At 39.0% G+C, this 22,469-nt stretch overlaps 1 protein-coding gene across 1 annotated transcript in view; it reads left to right on the top strand.

Moving 5' to 3' along the window:
• Window positions 1-22,469, top strand: part of col21a1 (collagen, type XXI, alpha 1) — a 74,380-nt gene that overhangs the window by 18,069 nt on the left and 33,842 nt on the right. The window contains exons 2-6 of the mRNA XM_057848648.1: window positions 3,538-3,662; window positions 3,776-4,336; window positions 10,120-10,285; window positions 10,354-10,582; window positions 18,342-18,515. Coding sequence (XP_057704631.1) covers window positions 3,566-3,662; window positions 3,776-4,336; window positions 10,120-10,285; window positions 10,354-10,582; window positions 18,342-18,515 — 1,227 coding nt within the window. The 5' untranslated portion in view covers window positions 3,538-3,565. The remainder of the gene's footprint in view (window positions 1-3,537; window positions 3,663-3,775; window positions 4,337-10,119; window positions 10,286-10,353; window positions 10,583-18,341; window positions 18,516-22,469) is intronic.

The following is a 22,469-nucleotide window of genomic DNA, read 5'->3' as shown; positions in this document are numbered from 1 at the left end:
TCCTCATGCCACTAAAAATGTTTTTTCATTTAAACACTGGAATGCTAAATGGGGGAAATTGTCAACATGTGAAGGACAAGTATTGGCAACAAACCTATGGCGAAGTTATTTATAAGTCTTGGATTTAGTGTGTTCTTAAATTTGAGGGATGGACTGGTAATCCCACAGGAAACAGTGAGCACTAGTTCAAAGGTAATTTTGGTTTAGAGGTTCAATAGACCATTCATTTAAGTTAAGCTGACACTGTCATGTGAGGATGTGCTACATAATGGCAGAAAGGAAAATGGTTTAGTGTGCTAAGACGTTGAAAGCTGAGAAACAAGATTCATGTGGTTTTGAACTCATTGGCAAAGAAGAGAGTTGAATTGAATCCACCTCCATAGTTGCCAGCGGTCAGCAAAATGAAGTAATTAGCCATATTAAATTGTTAGTTAGTCTTCCAAAACAAATACATAAATATGGCTTGGTATCGTAATGTGCTAAAATTCTCACCATTGTACAGTACGAGGTAGAAAAGCAGAACTGTAATTTATTAAACCGACTCGGAGACAAAACTCACCAAAGTGTGATGTTACCATTTCCTATGTAAACCTTTGCTCTACTGTTGCAGCTTTAAGCACTCAGATAATATTACTGTTTGTGCAACAAAGCCAAATCCAAAGTCAGAATTGTTGACAATTGCTCTAATCCAAAAAGGGCATTGGTGCAATGAGTTTAGGGTGCTAAACTATACCAAAGCTGGAATCTGGTTTCTACTATCTGATATGACCTTGCATGTAAACTTCAATGTCTCATGTCACATTTGTACCTTAAACAAACATAAGCACAGTGAGAAAATGTCAGTGAAAAAGCTTGCTTTGGACGACTAGTGTGAAAAGGTTCTCAAACTACGTATCTTGGAAGAAGACAAATTCACAGTTCGAACAAAATCTTTCCTTATTCGTCCTTTATCAGGACTTTACCGGTGGGAAGTGGTGAATGAAGTACTCACTTTTAAATTTTTACAGATCTAGGGGCAAAAACAATTACTTAAGTAAAGTTACAAGTATCTACGAAAGAATTCACTCAGGTAAAAGTACAAAAGTACTTGCTTTGAAATTTACTTTCCAAGTAAAAATTGGAAATTACTTTCCAAACAGATTGGGTGAACAGGGGTCAGGGCTACATTTGGCATGAATATGAACCTAATTATTGATATGCTAAATTAGGGGTGCTCATTACGTTGATCATATGATCGACCAGTCGATCGCAACGCTAGTGTGGGTAGCTCGCGGCATCCAAAAGAAAGTTTTTTTTAACTGTACTAGTATGTACATATTTAATTATATTATGCTTTGTGTATGTTGTGTTGTGTGAACAACATATAAGGTTATGCAGCTCCCGTATCGCTCTTTTTCTGGTTCAATAGTTTCCATCAGCATTCACTACATTTCTCACAGTTTAGCGTTAACAGTAGAAAACACAAACAGAGGGACTCTTCTCTCTATGCAGCTTCTTACTCGAGGTTTGCAGGTTAGCAAGTTCACACAGTTTAAGGTTATGCTAACTCTGATGCAGGTCAGACTTTCAGTAGCAAAATTAGTGCTGTGTTTCCCATCTCCACGACATTGGCGCGTTTTTAAATTACTTACAGTGGCTGCTGCTGGCCGAAAAAAACTTCTAATATCTCTCCTGTTTGAAGGGGGCAGTGTAGGTGGCATGCTGTCGACATGTATTTCTGTCAGGGCTGTGTGAGTGTGAGCATGCGTGTGTGTGTCAGGGGTGGGTTCAAGTCAGCCAATGCAACGTGCATTTGAGAGGGGGGGTGGACCGGCGCAATCAGCGAGTGAAAAGGGTGTAAATGCAAGTTTGAACATAATGAGAATAATTCACCTAATAACGATGCGGTCAGTTCTATCCTTGCAACATATGGGTAAACATTCTAAATTATCTGTATAACTGAACTCGTTATATAATGCATATAAGGAGGCCTAAAGGTTGGTGGGGACAATTTGAGCATCCTGAAAAGTTGGTAGTGTTATGTCCCTACCGTCCCTATGCAAAACTACGCCTTAAATATACATATCTTTATGTGTAATCTAAATTTAAACATATTTAAAACTGTGCAGAATAAAAAAAAAAAACAATACAATTGACTTATCTAACTAATCTTAAACTTCAACACAGCTTAATGGCGGATTCCAAGCAACTATCAGGCGCATACCCCCTCCTACTGCACAAGAGTGTGCAGCACCTATCTGAAGGCGCGCTGCTCTCACTGTTGGTTTTAATTGGTCAAGATCTTGTTCACTTGCTTAATCTTGCTTGTACTCGTGTTGCTTCCTCTAGTGCTCAATTATGGTATAGTTTGAAGGAGGGCACCGTCTAACTGTTTGCATTACTCCAACACACTAAATATAATAAATCAGGGAATAGTATCGTTTCTAGTATTTACTGTTTGACTGTTTGTATTACTCTAACACACTCAATATAAAATAAATAGCACTAAAACAAGCAGAATATAGGGCATAAAAGATAAACAACGCCTTCCTATAACGGAAGCCCAGTGCGTGCGTCATACAATTAACGGTGCAAGACTGACGCTGACAAGCCCACGACTGCACCACCAAGTCTCGCAATCAGTTCTCCCGGACAGTCCGCAACAAATGGCAGGACGGTCTGTCCTAACACAAGGAATACAGGAGAACACCTGATATCCAACTGATAACACGACTGACAAGACTCCAAGAGATCCTTTGACGCTGAGGTGGCAAAAACCGCAATCCTCGCTGCCCGGATAACAGTAACTCCCAAATCCTCCTGTTCAATCCACAAATAGACAATAATCCCAAACACACCTTCTTCCTGCCCACGGCCTGCCTTCAAAAGAATGAATGTTTGACTAATCCTTGTTATTTTTCTTGAGAACTTTTGTATGATTGAACGCATGATAGGGTGACCTTGCCTCACAGCCTGGGTGTTTCTGTTTCGCCTTGCCATTTTGATCTCTGTCGACCCGAATAAATTGTCAACTTGTTCTTAGTGAGCCTTCTTTAACCTTTCAAAATGAAATCAGTACAAAGGGTTAAGACTAAGGTGAATGCGTGGAGTTTGCCCTTCTGGCCAGATTGTCAGGGTCCCCCTCGGCCTAAACTGTTGGATCTGTGCCAGTGCGGGTCCGGCGGTTCGGCTGGCATGATTCCGGCGATCTGGCTAGAAGGTCAGATTCGTACAAGTCGCACTGGGGCTTATTGATTGTGCTGGAGGAATGAAAACGAAACTATCAATTCACAATGCGAGAACAAGAAAACAAACAAAAGTGACGTGTAACGTAAGCGACAATTTGGAAAGTAGTGGAGTAAAAAGTACAGATACGTGTTGTAAACTGTAGTAAAGTATAAGTAAAAAGTATCACTTCATGTTTGTACTCAAGTAAAGTACAGAGACACAAAAATGTACTTAAGTACAGTAACGTTACATTCCACCACTCCCCGTGGGGCAGCGAAGCAGGAAAATGGCAGCTTAGTGGTATTAAGATGTTTTCCCATTTCTGTACAGGTGCAACAGGAAGTTTGAGCCATACATTATGAGTTACAAAGCAGGATCCATGCCTTGTGTCTTAAGGTGCCTGTGCTTCATGCTTCTTCATTGGTTTAACGCAGCACAAGATGAAGACCTGAGGAGTAAGAACTCTTTTAATTGATTCCTTTACATCTGTTAATAGTCTTTAATTTTGTTCAACCACAAGAAATGTAATGAAAATCCCCTTGTTATTGATTTCTTCCTTCTTCTTCAGGTTGTAGGACTGCACCAGGTGATTTGGTATTTATTGTCGATGGTTCTTGGAGTGTTGAAGATGTCAACTTTGAAATAGTGAAGAGATGGCTAGTGAACATCACGAAAAACTTCAACATTGGACACAAATTTACCCAAATTGGGGTTGTCCAGTACACTGACGATCCTATTTTAGAAATACCTCTGGGGAAGTATTCTACGACTAAAGATCTCACCAGAGCGATAGAATCCATCGAGTACATGGGAGGAAACACAAGGACAGGCACGGCTATTGAGTTTGCCACAGACAAACTGTTTGCCCTCTCCGAGCGTGGCCCGATGGGCGTGTCACGAATCGCAGTTGTCGTCACCGATGGGAAGTCTCAAGATGAGGTTTTGAAGGCAGCAGAGTCCGCAAGGAAGAAAGGAGTCATTTTGTTTGCCATTGGTGTAGGGTCAGAGACAGAGGAAGCACAATTGCGGGCCATTGCAAATAAACCATTTTCTACCTACGTCTTCTCTGTTGAGGACTATAAAGGTATTTCCAGGATCAAACAAATCATACGACAAAAACTGTGTGAAGGTAAGAAAGATTTTTCAAATGCTGTTTGCACAACACACTGTTTAACTGAATAGGGAATAACACCTGAGGAAAATTAAAGGGCAGATGAAGAGTTTGTCGGATTTCAGTGTAATGTGATGAATTTAAACTTTGCACGAGTTCGTCGAACGACTATGATATTTCTAACTCGTAACTGCAAGAGAAATTTAGTTTTTTTTGTTTTTTTTTAGTTTTTTAGCACCCCGTCAATACTGCCTTCCCAAACCCGGAAGTGTGATGTCATTTACAGAAAGCAACAGAAGTCATGGTGGACTATATCCATGGCAGCACCAGTGATAGTGATATTTCCAGAGAAAGTACCGGTTCAGGATTGCGTTTTCATGACGTTAGCGATGACGTCAATTATTCTTTAAATGTTTGAACCTGATGATGATTCTGTCGGCACAGCAGACGGTAGCAATGACGCTGATTGGCAGCTCGCCACTTCATGAAAGGAAGAATTGTATGCCTATGTCTAGCATCGTGATTTCTCTCTGAACATTTCTTTCCCCAATCATTCTGTGATATAATTATCAGTAATTGGAAAAACAGACAAGTAGCTATATAGATTTAGTAATTAATGTATCAAATTTACATGAATAGACGACCTGTCTGCTGTGCTATCTACGTACTTATGACAGGCCAGCAACAACAACAGCAACAACAAAAATAACAAAAAACATGTCGCACTTCAACGAACAGGCAGTAGGATTTACCCTGTTGTATCAACAGAATTGCAGTAAATTTTAGAATTAGAAAGGCCAGTAAGGGACTACTTATGTACTTAGGGACTTACAAGGTTTTATTTTCCTAGGCTTTCAAAGCAGTCTTTGCTGAAATGTTGAAAACAAAGGAGCGATTGAGAAGCCAGGGAGAAGTTCTTCTGCTTGACTCTCACAAAAGATGTCCAAATTCTTGCAGAAGAAGGTTTTTTTGGGCCACTGATAGTCTCGAGCCTACGTGTGAGCTATTCATCGCTACACATTGAGATGGCATGATGAATCTCATGAGTAAAGCCCAGAAAATCTTTGCAATATATGGTGAGGATAGGGTAGTGCTTTACTTCCATATGGGATGCTGGCGAGGTCTTCTGTAAATGATGTCATCAGGTAGCGGCCGACAGCGAGGCGCGTCCTTCGTTGCTAAGGTGTTGCTATGGCAGTAACTCAAAAACTGAGCAGTCAATTCAATTTTTTTTCGTTTTATGAGTTTTGACACAACGAATGATACATTCAATTCAATATAACCGAGTGAAACGCTCAAGAATTGAAGACTTCATCTGCCCTTTAAGAGCCATTAGTTGAACTTGGGGGCTGTTTACATGGCGACGTTGAGACACCAAGATGCAACGATTGTGTTGCAGAATGGCCTCGCCTTTACATGGTAACAGCAAAAACGGAAGGCGAAGATGCAAACTTTTGGCCTCCAAAGCGGAACGATTCAATTGTAGGGATTGCTCTGCAACCATATGAATGGAACTCTCTTGCTCCGATGACGTCAGCGCTCGCACACATCACTTTGGGCGGATGCAGTCGCTGCTACTAAACATTATTAAAATAAATATAATGAAATATAATATTTTTAATATGTTCGCATTTTTGTGCCTTTTGAAGCAAAAAAAAACAACAACAACAACAAAAAAAAACAAAACGCGTGGACGCCATTGCTTCGAGTGGGCAGGTATGTTGTCTTCTGGGCTAAGGAGGTTGTTGTCAATGAAGTGCCTCATTGGCTGTCGCCTCGTAACACTGCACTTTCCCCTAGAGCCTGGCATGAATACTACATTGTTTAATAGGATAGCTTGTTGAAACAGGAGAATGTCATTGTCAGTGGCGTAAGGCAATGCACACAAGAAAAAGGTATCAATAAAAAAGCTACCTCTGGATCAGGTCGACCCTTTTTTTCCCATCTTTTTCAGCCCTCGACACTCAAGCCATCTCTTTAATTTGTATGTTCTTTTACGTCTTTGCCAGTGAATTTGGCACCAGGGACATCATTTTCGGACAGAATTGGTAGGTTTAGCTCAGTAAACCTCTCGCTCCTACACTATTTACATGCATTTAGCATTAAGAACAAACACGAGCTTGACCCGCCTAGCAACAGTTGCTAATGTCATCAATATTAATGAGCAAAAGTGATGTTGCGTGCGGTATGCTATTGCAATGTATTCTCTGAGTGTCACCTTGTAAATGGCCCCTAAGAAATATCTTTTTGGGGTGACGGAGGAAATCAGAGTAAGCGACTTCACCCACACAAGCCCAGGTAGAAAACACAAACCTCTTCAGCGAAAATTTAAATCCAGTTATACAACCCCTAGCAAAAAGCACTCGCTTAGACATTTTATTATGTAGAACAATCTCATATAAAAAGCTTGAAAAAAATGAATTAGTTCAAAAGTGAAACTCTTTAGCATTCAGAAACACTAAAAGAAATGAATAAAAAACATTGCGATGGTCGGTAAATGTTACATTTAAATTGCCTGGCTCTGCCAGACTATTCTCCCTGTATTTTTCAAACACTGAGAGAAATAGTCTGGGAACCATCCCATTAATGGCCTTTCGAGCAGGTACAAAATCAATCGACAAATCAGATTCGTTTATTTGCGTGACGTGTTCTTCACGAGCAACGTCACTCTTGAAAGTCGTCTCCACAACAACACGGATGGCGAACGGGATAACCGAGAATATGTTCCAATCCGCGATAAATTCTGTTTTAAATTACCAAAAACACATCGACACGAGTCATTGAAAACAGTCTGTCTCGCGCTAGCCATGTTGAATAAACGCCGCTCTCTTCGTATGTTTACTTCCGCGCGCAAGTCCCTCATCCTGCCCTCGTCATTTTGCTAATGTCACGTCTGCCCGTTGCTGATTGGTCCACTCCGCTGTCTGTTTGCTGTGGCTTGCTCCGCCCTGGAAATTGTATCCGCGTGAATGGTGGCCAGACTCAATAGCTGGAACAGCGGTGAGTCTGGTGTACCAGGCAAACATTTATAGAGCAAGTGCAGGGAAATAAATATAGAATCACTCCATTCAGAGGAAAAATATATGGAATCGTGAGAAACAAACACAGAAATAACAATCAAAACATATCTCTTGTATTTAGATGCACCTCCTCTGGCTTTTATGACAGTTTGCAGTCTCTGAGGCATGGACTTGATGAGTGACAAACATGACAAACAATATTCTTCATCAATTTGGTGCCAACTCTCTTTGATTGCAGTTGCCAGATCATCCCTGTAGGTCGAAGCCTTGCTGTGGACCATTTTTTATATTTCCACCACAGGTTTTCAATAGGGTTGAGATCTGGGCTATTTGCAGGCCATGACATTGACTGGATGAGTCTTTCTTAAAGAAATGTTTTAACAGTTTTAGCTCTGTGGCATGATGCATTGTCATCTTGGAAAATTATTTCATTATCCCCAAACATATTTTCAATTCAAAGGATAAGAAAGCTGTCTAAAATTTCAATGTAAACTTGTACATTTATTGAAGATTTAACCACAGTGCATTTGCCTGACATGCAGCCCCATATCATCAAGTATAACAAGCATAACTGAGGGAATTTTGATGTTTTTTCAGGCAGTCATCTTTGTTGTAAATCACACTAAACAAAAGTGTTAAGATAATTATCAGGGTTTGATTCATTAAATGTTTCCTTGGTTGGTTGATTGAATATTTGCTTATGCTCATATATACCATAAATAATACATACTGCCATATTCTTCTTATTTCTAGATTTGCTTATGCTCATATATATCATAAATAATACATACTGCCATTCTAATTACTTTATCTAATTACTAATTACTTTAAATAATATATTGATTCATATATAACCAGTAAATGATTATTGCTTGCTATATAGATTGTAGTATAATGCTTAAGTGTTACAAAGTGTAGAAAGAGGGTCGGAGTGGCTTCATGGCCACGCCGTTGTATAACTAGACCTTCCAGGCATCCTAGCACCTGGGGTTTGGACTTTCACCTAGCCCCTCGAGGACGATTCTCCATCCGAGGACATCTTCCAGGGCCACAGCGGTGCACAACTGGAAGTGTTTGGACTATTCTGCTGATTGTTTAACGTTGCATAACTAAAAGTGTCTGCATTATTTTGACTGCTTATATATTATTTTGACTGTTTATATGATTGTTTTGATTGTTTACATAAGCTCTTGCTCCACACACGTGTATCACTTAAATTCCACCTACATGCACACACATAGCCAATAAAAAACCACATGGGTGTCGCTAGCTTGCTCTCCCCTCCTTTAAGGCGGCGCCCCTATTGTTCAGGGAATACCCCTAAATAAAATACCAAGGAGGGTTTTTTTTCTCTTTTAGATCAATCTTGGTGGCTAAAGAGCCACATGTTTTGACCTCCTTGGCCAAGAAAACTGAGTGTCTTCTCTCCTTATTTTTGGGTAATTTTACAATGTCAACCTAAGGATCTAATTTTGAACTTGACAAAAAGTTCCAGCATCATCACCTTGTACAATGCAGATTCTTGACTCATCATTGAAAATAGCCTTCATCCAGTCATTCATAGTCCATGATTGCTTCTCTTTAGCCCATTGCAGTCTTGTTCTTTTCTGTTTAAGTGTCAGTGATGGTTTCCTTTTAGCTTTCCAGTTCTGTCACATACCTTGACTCCAACTTCCTCCCATTTCTTCTTCATTTGTCTTGTTGTACATCTTCTGTTTTTAAGACATATGCCCTTTAGTTGTTTGTCATGACGTTTGGATATCTTCCTCGGTCTACCAGTAGGCTTAACTTTAACAACCATGCCATGCTGTTTGTACTTGGTCCAGATTTTTGATACAGCTGACTGTGAACAGTCCACATCTTTGGACATATGTTTAGTGTTACCTTCTTCAAAAAGTTTGATAATCCTCTCCTTGGTCTCAAGAGACATCTCTCTTGTTGGAGCCATGATTCTTGTGAATCCACTTGGTCCAGCAGCCCTCCTAGGTGTGATAATGGCACTGTTTTTAACTGGTGACTAACGAGCAGATCTAATCTGAGGCAGAGGCCCAATTAAGGAAAGGAAATTGATTGGGTGTGTCTGTATTTTCTACACAAAATGGAGTGATTCCATAATTCTTTCTTCAAAATGGGGTGATTCTATATTTATTACCCTGCACTTGCTCTGTAAAAGTAACATTTACTGACCACCACAATGTTTTTTATTCATTTCCTAAAGTGTTTCGGAATGAGAAGGAGCTGCACTTTTGAACTAATTCATTATTTTTTTTTCAAGCTTTTTATCTGAGTTTGTTCTACATAATAAAATGTCTGAGTGAGTGCTCGTCCGAGACTGGTGATTCCATACTTTTTGCTAGGGGTTGTAATAGAATTATTTACTATTTCTGAAGAATGCCATACAATTAACTACTATGTCAGAGTGCTGCTAACATGATAGTAGCAAAAAAAAAAAAAAAAAAAAAAGCTACATCCATGCAGACCTTTGTGCTAACACTGAAATCTGTAACACCGAATCTACTGGGGTGGTATTCATATTACAGTACACATGCCAATGTAAATGTGGCTCTTTTGGACATGCTCCATCAGTACAGGAAATATTAAAGAAAAAAGTAGGCATTCCCATTTTTACTGTCTTGTAAAGTGTTCGTCTGCTTTTAATTCACCGTTTACAGCAAACTACTGAGTTTCAGTCTTTTCTAAGAGAGTTTGAATGAAGTTGCAGATTATCTGAAAAGAGTTTTTGTTCAGACTTATGTACAATGTTCATCTGTTTTATTTCAGAGACTGTTTGTCCGGTGAGAATACCAATCGATTCCCGAGATGAGAAAGGATTTGATATCTTATTCCATTTAAATTTTGCCAAAAAAGCCAAAAAGAAAAAAGGAAGTTTTCGTGGTACTAAGGCCTATGAGGTGACATCTCGTATTGACTTCAGTGAAGCGACAAGGTGATTCTTAGACTTTGTTTATTTTCACACCGTTCTCTTTAAGTTTATGACCGAGTTCTTCACTTCAGGTCACTTTTCCCTGACGGCCTACCGCCATCGTATGTATTTGTGGCCACTCTGAGATACATGGGATCGGTGGCATTGGAGGAGTGGGACTTGTGGAGGATCCAGACACGTGACGGGGAACCTCAAATGGCAGTGACCCTGAATGGACTTGATAGCACCCTCCAGTTCACTACAACCAGTCACTCACCAAGTGGAAGGCAAACGGTTACATTTTCACGTCACACTGCAATGGTACGGATGCATATGTAGGAAGTAACTTTAAGCTCATGAGATACTTATGACAGTGAAGGACATGCTATAACCTATCGACTAACCATAGATTTCATAACCTATTGACATGACACGGGAAACAGGGCTGATTCGTAGGTGGCCTATTTTAAAAAACTTCAAATATTTACAAAACCAAAGCTGCTACTGACCTAAAACCAAAACAGGCACCTACCTTAGCCATATATGAGTCTCCATGGGCAGCGGCAACAAAAAAATTCAAAGTCCTTCCCTTATAAAATCCCGATTAATTACATTTTTATATAAGTATAACACGACTTAAAATGGCTATAAAAGTCTCAGATTTTAGCCTAGATGCATAAAAATCATACAATCAATGCAGAGATAGTCACCTATATTTTGAGGATCAATAGCAATATTTAACATATCATATAAGTTTTTGACCAAAATATCAACTTAATTTTTTTTTTTTTATTTACTGCAGGTTTTCAACGGCTAATAAATCACTCAATTTAACATTAGAAATTTAATTCTTGAGGAAAACATGCAGAATCAATTATAAATAATATATAAATAGATAATAAATATATTCTATATACAATCACAACTTATATGTAATAGAATAGCCCTTTATTATTATTATACCCTATACATACTGTTAGCGAATGAGCATAGCGGCCGCCTAGCGTAAACAGAGCTTTTCTGGCAAACATTCTTGTGAATAAATGCTTAAATCCCTGAATTCTTCATAGATATGGACGTAAAACTGTCTCGATTATTGGTTAAAAGCAAGAAAACATGCAGTTAGGGTTTATTTTACGTATATTTGTAACCGAGTGTGTCAGCGCCGCCACTCGTTCCACTCACCCCTCTAACCAGGCTGGGACACGAATCCAAATGACGCTTCCAGTCGGCAGGCAGGTACACTAACAGCCGCCAGCGCACCCACATGAAGGATTTGGCAAGGAGGTTTCCTCGCTCCGCTACCGACCTGCGTGTACCCGTTACACATTGTCGAAGTACAATGCTACTATTTTAGCGAATGAGGCTAGTGGCCTCTTGGAGCTTTACTGGTGAAAAATCCTTGTGAATAAATGTTTAAATCTGACAGGGATCAGAGAACAAACGGACCCAATAATGCAGTGCTCAGAGTAGATTTATTGACAATGGTTTTGAGAGGAAGAAGTCTTGGCTCTTGGTGAGGCACAGAGGGCTGTTCGAGCAGTGGGGGGGGAGGGCGAGCAAGGCGAGGGCCCAGGCAAAGGCGATCCACATCCGGTCCTGTAGCAGGTCGCAGAAACGAGGCAGAAGTACAGACAAGGAGCAGGCTAGAGGCAAAAAATCCACAAGGTCAACAAATATCAAAATCCGGCAAGACAGGGTAACTAGAATTGCTCGTATGTTGCAGTGAGGGCTAACAAACTCGCAATGGCTTAGAGGGCTGTGGGTGTTTATGTAGGGAGGCTGAGGTAATGACCAGGTGTGCAGGACAGGTGTGTGGAATTAGTGTTGATGACTGGGAGGGGAAAAAAAGGAAGGCTACGTTCATATTACAGGTCTTAATGCACGAATCCGATTTTTTGTCATATCCGTTTTTTTGGCGTGCCCGTTCAGACTGCCTTTATCCATTGAGACCGTTCAAGTATTACGCATGCGCACTAATTCGCAGTCCGACACCCGCTAAGCAAGAAGACCCGCATGCGCAGAACCATCAAAACAAATGACAGACGTCATCCGTCATTCCAGGGATATCATTTTTGCTTTTCAAAAGGTGGACAGAAATAACAGACATAAATAATCCCCGTTTAGGCAAATATTCAAAGTTTATATGGATTGATAGCATGCACGCACTGTCCGTGCACGTCACACACACATACGGGCAGTTTGTCCCGACTCTCGGCCGTGGAGGCAATGTTGAAATATTGCTCACTTGGAACAGAGAGAAAACTGAGCATTCTCAGGCTTATCCTCAACCCATTTTTATTTTTTATGACTGTTGTCAAGCTCAGCTCTTCCTCAAAAGCCGTGTTCACTGCAAGCTAGGCGCTAATAACGCACAGGTGCATCGCTACGGTAACGACTCTCTCGCTATTTGATGACGTAATTGCTGCATTAAATCCGATTTGCGGGACTGGACAGTACAGACCGCCGCGACAGTCTGGAAAAATGTGGCCCAGATCGGATTTAGACCACATACGAAAGTGACCCAGATCGGATTTGAAATGGTCCCGTTCTATGCGACTTGTCACGTTCAGACCGTCAAGTTAATGCCTCACTCGAGTCGGAAAAACACGAAAAAATCGGATTCGTGCATTAAGACCTGTAGTATGAACGTAGCCGAAAAGGCATACAGGCCTGAAATGGGTTCTAACAAAATCCCTGAATTCTTCATAGATATGGACATAAAACAGTCTCAAATCTTGGTTAAAAGCAAAGAAACGGTGCAGTTAGCCTTTATTTTACGCATATTGTCGATTTACAATGCTACTATGTTAGCAAATAAGGCTAGCGTCCGCCTGGCGTAAAAGGAGCTTTTCTGACAAAAATTCTTGTGAATAAATGCTTAAATCCCCGAATTCTTCATAGACATGGACGTAAAACAGTCTCGATTCTTGGTTAATAGCAAAGAAACCATAGAGTTAGTGTTTATTTTACGTATTGACGAAGTACAATACTACTATGTTAGCGAATAAGGCTAGCGGCCACCTGGCGTAAAAGGAGCTTTTCTAGGAAAACTTCTTGTGAATAAACGCTTAAATCCCTGAATTCTTTATAGATATGGACGTAAAACAGTCTCGATTCTTGGTTAAAAGTAAACAATGAGGCTAGTCAGTTACGAAAATTAGCCGCCTCCATGTGTAAACAAAGAAGAAAATTCCTGCGAATAACTGCTTCAATCACGAATGCATGGTACGAAAAATATAATATTTACCTTGAATCCTCGAACAAGTCACTCCTGAGACAATTCTTCCTGTTTGTATGCAGTACAGCTTTCGTAGTTACATCCAATTGTAGGTCAATCCAAGCCTAAATCCGACATGAGCATGTGCCATCTTCAGTTATTAATAAATGAAGCTCGCCCCCCTCTGATAAGGCGTTACGCTTGTCAATAGTAATTAAGTCTATGGACTAACATGCTGCCCACTGCTGCACCATACCGCACAAGTGCAAACCGATTTCACAGCCAATAAAAAAATACCCATTTATAAACACTTACAGTAACATAAATTACATAGTCAACATGTTCCTCACTTGAATGTGGCGAAAACATATTTTAGAGGGTCCCTGCTGTTTGTTACACCCAAAGGAGTAGGCCTGTTCAAAAGTTTAATCGGCAGTAGAATGGGTTAATGTTTATAGCAGTTGGGCTTGACTAGAGGAACCTTTTGCACCCACCTTGTAGATTGCATTAGCACATAGTTCAGAATACTGAATGTGTCAATTACAATCATGACTGATCAAATGTCTTGGGAGAAAGGAAAATGGTTAGTGTGGGTGCACCAACCATTTCCCCTGCACTTTAAACAAAATACAGCAGAATACTTGAGCTTTGAATATAACCAGCTGGTAATACAATAAAAAAACCTCCCCAAAGCAGTTGTAAGAAGAATAACAGAATATTCCTGGACGCATCATAAATGGGGCCGCTGATGGAGTTTGACACAAACACTCACCACATTTTCACTACTCCCGCTTAATGATTTTGACATGTACTACACAATGACGTGAATGTAATCCACTTATACTTTGACTTATTACCTACAATTACTGCAGTGCTTCTAAATTATTTTCTTTTATGCCACCCCCCCGGAAGATGTAAACATTCCGTGCCCCCCAAACTTGTACGCCACTGTAAATAATATAATTTGTCTATGAAATTCTCATAACTACACCTCTGCATAACATGGTGTAGTTTTTAATATTAAAGAAAAAAAGAAAAAAAGATAAAACTTAAAATAAAGTATAACTTTATTGACATTATTTTGTTTGTTACAGCAAAGACTTAAAAGCCCATCAATTTGCCTGAATCAAAAAAAAAAAAATCATATCTACTGTCATGTGAAAAAATTAGGACGCCCAATTAGATATTAAGTTCTTTATCATGAAATGTACACACATCAATGTCTGATCTTGTTTTTCTCTATCTCTGGAAAATAAAGTGATTTAATTGCGGGTAAAAAAACCAAACAAACATAAATTAATGTTATTTTACCCATTAAACCAAATTTATCAACCAGAATGCATATTCTAACCGAGGAAAAAGTTAGGACACCCTACCACCTAATAGCTAGTGTTACCCCCTTTGGCTGCAATAACTTCACTGAGACACTTTTTGTAGCCATCTACCAGTCTTCGACATTGCTCTAAAGAAAGTTTGCCACACTCCTCAACGCAGAATACTTTCAGCATGGACTGACTGTTAAAGTGAGTGAAAACACCATGGTGAGATCAAAGGAACTGTCTGAGGCCTTCAGAAAGAAGATTGTACTTTTAAGAGTCTTGTAAGGGATTTCAAAAGATCTCAAAAGAATATAGAATCAGCCATTCCACTGTCCGGAAAATAGTCTTCAAGTGGAGGACATTCAAAACAACTACCAACATGCCCAGGTCTGGCCATCCAAACAAGTTCACCCTGAGAGCAGGCCGTAAGATGCTAAAAGAAGTCTCCAAAACCCCAAAAACATCACCACGGGACCTACAGCAGGCTCTTGCTACTGTTGATGTGAAAGTGCATGCCTCTACAATCAGAAACAGACTTTACAAGTTTCACCTTCATGGGAGGCATGCAAGGAGGAAACCTTTACTCTCCAAGAAGAAGTTGAAGGCCTGACTAATGTTTGCCAGGGTGACTGTAGACAAAGACTAGGACTTCAGGAATAATGTTCTTTGAACACATGAATCTAAAATGGAATTATTTGGACACCAGAATGTACCAACTATAAAGCATGGAGGTGGAAGTGTAATGGTTTGGGGATGCTTTGCTAAAGCAGGACTTGACCAGCTCAACATCATAGAATCCACCATGAATGTGAGATCATCTGTGAAAAAAATTTAAGCTGAATTGAAACTGGACCCTGCAACATTACAATGACCCAAAACATACCAGCAAATCCACCAAGAACTGGCTGAAAAGGAAGAAATGGAGAGCCCTGGAATAGCTGAGTCAAAGCCCAGATCGTAATCCCATTGATGGTAAATGGTGTTATACTTATATAGCGCTTTTCCACCTCCAGCGCTTTACACTATCTCGCCATCTACCTACTGGTGACGCAGCACCAGGAGCAATGCGGGGTTCAGTATCTTGCTCAAGGATACTTAGGCGAGTTCATCAGGGTGGAGAATCGAACCCACAACCTCTGGGTTGCAGGACAACTACTCCACCACTGAGCCACGCCATCCCCATATGATATGCTGTGGGGTGACTTGAAATGGTCTGTGCGTGCAAGAAACCCCTAAAAAATCTCACAGCTGAAAGTATTTTGCATTGAGGAGTGGGGCAAACTTTCTTCAGACCAATGTCAAAGACTGATAGATGGCTACAAAAACGTCTCAGTTATTTCAGCCAAAGGGGTGGTAGAGTGGTGGTAGAGTGTCTTTTTTCCTCAGTTAGAAAATGCATTTTTGTTGATGAATTCGGTTTTATGAGTAAAACAATGTTAATTTTTGTTGTTTACTTGCTATTAAATCACTTTCTCTTCTAGAGATAAATAAAAACAAGATCAGACATTGATATATGTACATTTCTTAATAAAGAACTGAATATTTCATGGGGTGTCCTAATTTTTTCTCATGACCGCAAACTGTAAAAACACACTCAAGGTAAATTTTTTGACAATTTTCTACTGAAAAATACAATTTAATAAAATCAACAAATAATAATAAACTCAAATTGATTAGTGACATTAACTCATGGGGCCAATGCGCCAAACAAATTGACCGGAAAACAAAATTTAAAAAACAAAAAACGACAGTGTCATTTTTGCTGCAGGCAGTATTAGCTCCTATGCTCTGGTGTGGGGTTATTTTGCACTGAGCAACTTGGTACGCCACCTTATATGATGTTAACAGTGCTTGCTGGTTTACGAAGCGGGACGATTATTGGCAATATTTGGCACGTTTTTGCTTGAAAAATATCACGCGGCTTATCAATGTGATTGGGGTCTAATGTCTTTTAAGTGATGTCTTAATTGATTTGGCTTCCTGCTGTCTGCTGCAAACATTTGTAGACACAGTAAACACACTGGTCTTTCTTTGTCTACCACTGTATTAAAAGTCATAGCCAAACGGTATATACAGTGTATCACAAAAGTGAGTACACCCCTCGCATTTCTGCAGATACTTAGGTACCGGTATATCTTTTCATGGGACAACACTGACAAAATGTCAGTACACACTCTACATCTGACCATAGGACATGGTTCCAGTAATCCATGTGCTTTGTTGACATGTCTTCAGCAAACTGTTTGCAGGCTTTCTTGTGTACCATCTTCAGAAGTTTCCTCCTGGGGTGACAGCCATGCACACCAATTTGATGTAGAGTGTGGCGTATGGTCTGAGCACCAACAGGCTGACTCCCCACCTCTTCAATCTCTGCAGCAATGCTGACAGAACTCCTGTAATGATTCACTTGACATTTTTGGAGGGAAAATGACAAGCGGTACTCAATCTGGACATTTAGGTATCTACATAGTTTCTATTCTAAGGGGTGTACTCACTTTTGTTGCCAGGGGTTTAGATATTAATGGCTATATTTTGAGTTATTTTGAGGGGAAAAAAAAAAACTATTATATAAGCTGCACACAGACTACTTTTTATTGTGTCAAAGTGTCATTTTGTCAGTGTTGAAAAGATATACTTAAATATATGCAGAAATGCAAGTGGTCTCACTTTTGTGATACACTGTATCGCTTCGTCATATTTCCTTGTCTTAGCTCTTCATATCTCCAGTGCTCTTTGCTGTGTGCTCTTGTTTGGTTAAAAAATACTGCACTCTGAAAATGAGAGCGCCACTGCCACCCATTGAGTGGATGTGCAATTACACTTTGTTCTGGTATGGCAAAAAAGTATGTTCCCCGAGGTCACATGCGCCACCCGCGGCCTCACTCTGCAACCCCGTTGGCGGGGGCGCCCAACTGTTTGAGAAGTACTGACTTACTGAAAAAGGACATTAATATATGCTTTCTCATTTAAAAAACACCGAAGAGACCTTTCTCATATATTTTTCTTTCATTAATCAACATTTGACTCCATTAAAACTAACTAACGATGAGGAAAAAACTACTGACATTGAGTTACATGTACAGTATTTTGTAATCTATTAGATTTTATTCTGTCTGTTTTATTAGTTATTGCTTGATTGTGATATTTCTGCCACTGGCAAGACATCACAATATCACATCACCATGAAATTCAGAATCAACCCTATTCACTTGTCAGATCACATGATTCTGCTGCCTGAAAGGTGTTGTATTTAAACTCAAGTAACTAATTATGGGTAATTATCCTCTACATGTATGTATGGAGGGTTCTGAGCTGGTATCTAAACCGGCTTATTCACATAAATTCATACACATGAAGATGATTCATGAGAGACATTGGAATCACATCAAAGGCCTCAACAATATTTATACATATACAGTACATATACTGTAGATCGACTGTATATGGTTTAAGAAACTTCACCGTGATTTATACGCTTCCTGCCATATATATTTTAAAATTTTAAATCTATTGTTGTTTTTGCTTCTTTTTACGACAAAAGAAACTCTTTGATGAAAAATGGCACCAACTCCGACTGCTGGTCACAGAGGAGGACGTCACCCTGTATGTTGATGACCTGGAAATCGAAACACTGTCTTTGGAGCCTCCTGTTGGCATTTTTATAAATGGAAAAACTCAAGTCGGAAAATATGTCAGTAAAGAAACAACAGCACCGGTAAGCTATGTCAGATTGTTAAAGTCATTGTGGAACGTTTTTAACAAATGTTTTAATGTGGTGTTTTGAAAACAGATAATTATTTCTCTAATTATTTTAAACACAATGTTCATTATCAACTGCTCCTCCTAGTTCTATAGCTGTAATAACAGTAGGTAATAGAAAAAATTGTCTGTAACATTCTGTATGCCATCAACTGAACTGTTGCACATTGTGGCAGTGGCTACAATTACTGGCGTAAAATTACACATGACAGTCACATCTAAATATCAGCCCAAAGCAGTTATTAATGCTCAGTAATATTGCACACGTTCAGAAAAGCTATTTTTGCAATGACAACATCTAAAAGTGAGATTGTAAGTACAGTTTCTAAAAATAAACATATTAATGAGGTTATGAGGTTACCACTAACCTCAAATACCAAATTTAATTTTTTTTTATAAAACAGAGAAAATACTGGTTTTAGAGCCATGTCATCTGAGAATCAAAATACAGCAGTTTTTTTAGAGGATCTTCCCAAAACTCTTCTACACCCTAATATGTAAATGTATCTCAATAGCTGTTGGGTCCATCATCTTTTTGATGGCCAAACAGTAAACCACAATTATCCCTCAATCATTGACACTAATGTTTAGAGACAGATATTGTACAGTAAAGAGCTGACTACTAAGACCAGCTGTGGAAACTATCTAACGTTTTTGAGAAATCCTTTGAAATGCACACAGAGACCCTTTCTTCTAGCTGGAAATCATGCACTAATATAGCAAAAGCTTATACAGGGTGAAACAAACAAACAAACAAACAAACAAACAAACAAACAAACAAACAAACAAACAAACAAACAAACAAACAGACAATAAAAAGAACATTTTAATAATCCAATAGAATTAAGAGTAATGTTAGAAAAATATTTCATTCATTATAAGTGAAATCTTAAAACATGCCATCCAAGAAACAACATGGGATTATTTCCTTTGGATGGCAGCCTCCTGTACAAATGCTTTTTTAAAATCCACTGTTGAGACTCCTCAGTGACCATTGCAACATATCAGCTTGGAGAATGGGAAATACACCGTGAATTTACCATGGTAACTAACATAGCAGAGTTTTTACTATATTATGATCACAAATTCCCCTTTTTTGTGGTTACCCTTTAATACTAGTGATGAGATGAAAACATGTGTTTCAAAATAACTGGATACAGGTAGTTCCCGGGTTTCTACGTACCCGATTTACGTCATTTCGAATTTATGACGCCGGAGCCTCATCCGCCATTTTGTCTCATTGTTTGTTTGTTTGTTTGTTTTTTTTTTTAACAATGATAACTTTTGTTTTGTGATGCACGGTTTTGAGTACCAGCAGCTAGTTATGAACACACGTTTGAAGTGCTGTTATTGAAGATGAAACTGATTTAATTCAATTTTTATTTTAGTTTAATTTGGCAAGTGTTGATATCATGAGCAGCTGAATAAAGTCAGCAAACCACACGGATGTCTGATATCGTCATTTCGGAGCTTAGCTCACTGTCTAGCTAGGATTTAGCTTCAATGTCTTGGTGGGGACAGTACAAGGCAGTGTTGTTTTTGGCAGCCCTTTTAATTTAAGTCTTAGTCTTAGTCTTTTGGATGAAAATACTTCTATAATATTCAAACAAGTTTTATCCTAGTTATAGTTGACGAAAACTCAAAAAATGTTAGTCTAGTATTAGTTGACGGATACACAAGGTTTTAGTAAAAGAAATAAAAGTTGCCAACCATTTTGAATGAACATTGACAGACAAGTAAACACATTTTCACAACGCTGGATTTATTTTGGTAAAATTCACACAATGAATGCAATGAAATAAAAATCCTGCTGTGCAGGGAGATACAAGTCATATATGTAGTTTATAACTTAAATGGAACTTATGGAAGTATACATAACATGTTTGGAAATTAAAATAAGCCAAACCCTGATAACTGTAAAACAATATAGTACTAATAACCAACTCCTGGCCCACTCAGAACAAGTCCAAATTGAATTGCACTGCAGTAACTCACCTGTGGAGGCAGGTAGTAAGGTACGCCCAATCCAAAGAGCAAGCGCATTTTCTTTGGCACATTGTTCCAACAAGTCTGCCTTGTATATGGACACTGTGGTAAAAGCTGCTGTACGAGACAACTGTATCCTGTTATTCTTCTTGTTCTCTTTAGACATTTCGACCTTAGGGATCTGGATGGGGGAGAGGAATGCATTTACAAATGCAATTAAGACATTCACTGTTATATAAACAAGAGTATCTGAATATTTATTTTCAGTACTCTGTATGTTGTACTTTAACACACATTGGCTAGACCATGAAAAGTCTAATGTAAACAGTCTGCAAATGGCCTGTTTGTGTTTGTTTTATATTAACTCATTGGCTGCCATTGACAACGCTAGACGTCAAATTCATTAAAAGTGGGAGGGCTGCCAATGAATGTTAATATTCGTTGTCAACTTACAAACTGTCTATTGTAAAAATACTACTTTATATAGGTCAATTAAGATTTTCTGTCATTTTAAACCTATGGGGAACAGCAACACGTCTTTAAACTAGGTTTTAGAAGGTCCAAATACAGGTTAAAGCGCGTGCCGCGTGAACAAGTATGGCCAAATGATCACCCCATAACATGATGTTAGCAGGCTGCACATTGTTTACTTTCAAAGGATTATTAATAATAGCAGCGCAAATAAACTAAAATATTAATCTAAACCCGGCTCTCCATATACCGTATTGGCCCGAATATAAGACGGCCCTCAAAAGACAACCCTCTCTTTTTCAAGTCTCAAGTTTGAAAAAAGACTTTTTGAACACCAAATTATTTTTATACAGAAAATAATTACAGTACAAATGATTGTAATAATATATTTGAGAGAAAAAGCATGTTATTTTGCCTCATTCAAATCTTAATATCTGAACATTTAAATATGTAAACTAAAGTTCAATCACATTCGTAAATGAATGGCTTCTGGTTTTTTAAAGGTAAATAAACCAATCTATTGTTAGAAAACAACAAAATTGCAATAACTGTATTAACCATGAAAGTGAAGTCTAACCGTAACTGTAGTCTTGAAACAAATCTGAATTAGGAAAAACATTGCAATAAAATGTTGCAAACTGGCTAAACTAAAAAGAGTAGCTGAGATATGTCATGACAGAACATTGCTTGCTTCAATGATATCTGGCGCCATCTAGCGTCGTGAACGGGGAGAGTAGCTGAGATCTGTCATGACAGAACATCACTTCAATGATATCTGGCGCCATCTAGCGTCGTGAATGGGTATAATGTCTAGACGGCAAATATTAGATGACTCCCTCTTTTTCAGTGTTATTTCAATGCAAAAAATACCGTTTTATATTCAGGCCAATACGGTATACCCAAAATGTGGAAAATACATATTAAAATGATAATGGACCATTTGCTAAATAAAACTATCGGTCTATGATATCCTAAAATGACTTGTAACAACTTACCTTTGCATAAATATCAGCGTGTCGATCTTTTCGGTGCCAATTCAGATTCATAGTACTTTTTCCACCCAGTATGTGGCCACACTTTTCATCTTTGTCTCCCCTGGGGACAGTGCATTGCGTTCTTCTTTCGTTTGGTTTATAGTTAAAACACGACCATAAATCCTCGCGCCGTTGCAGCTGCCATTGTTAAATCATGCTATATCACCCCTCAGGGTAGGGACGTGCGAATGACATGTGAATGACACAAAACACGGCTCGGAAGCAGGCTGACTGACTACGAGCACAAAAAAAACTATGTGCACAACTATCAAATGTCACACATTGTGAAAATATGACAGGTACGATGGCGCATTTTCATCTCGTTCTCGTCTCGTCAGACGTACAGTCATCCAAGACGCGTTTCCAGCTCGTCATCGTTACGTCATCGACATGAAAATAATGTTCGGTAATGAAATGTT

The sequence above is a fragment of the Corythoichthys intestinalis genome, chromosome 10, assembly GCF_030265065.1.
Source record: "Corythoichthys intestinalis isolate RoL2023-P3 chromosome 10, ASM3026506v1, whole genome shotgun sequence".
Lineage (NCBI taxonomy): Eukaryota > Metazoa > Chordata > Actinopteri > Syngnathiformes > Syngnathidae > Corythoichthys > Corythoichthys intestinalis.
This window is presented reverse-complemented; position numbering and strand designations above follow the sequence as displayed.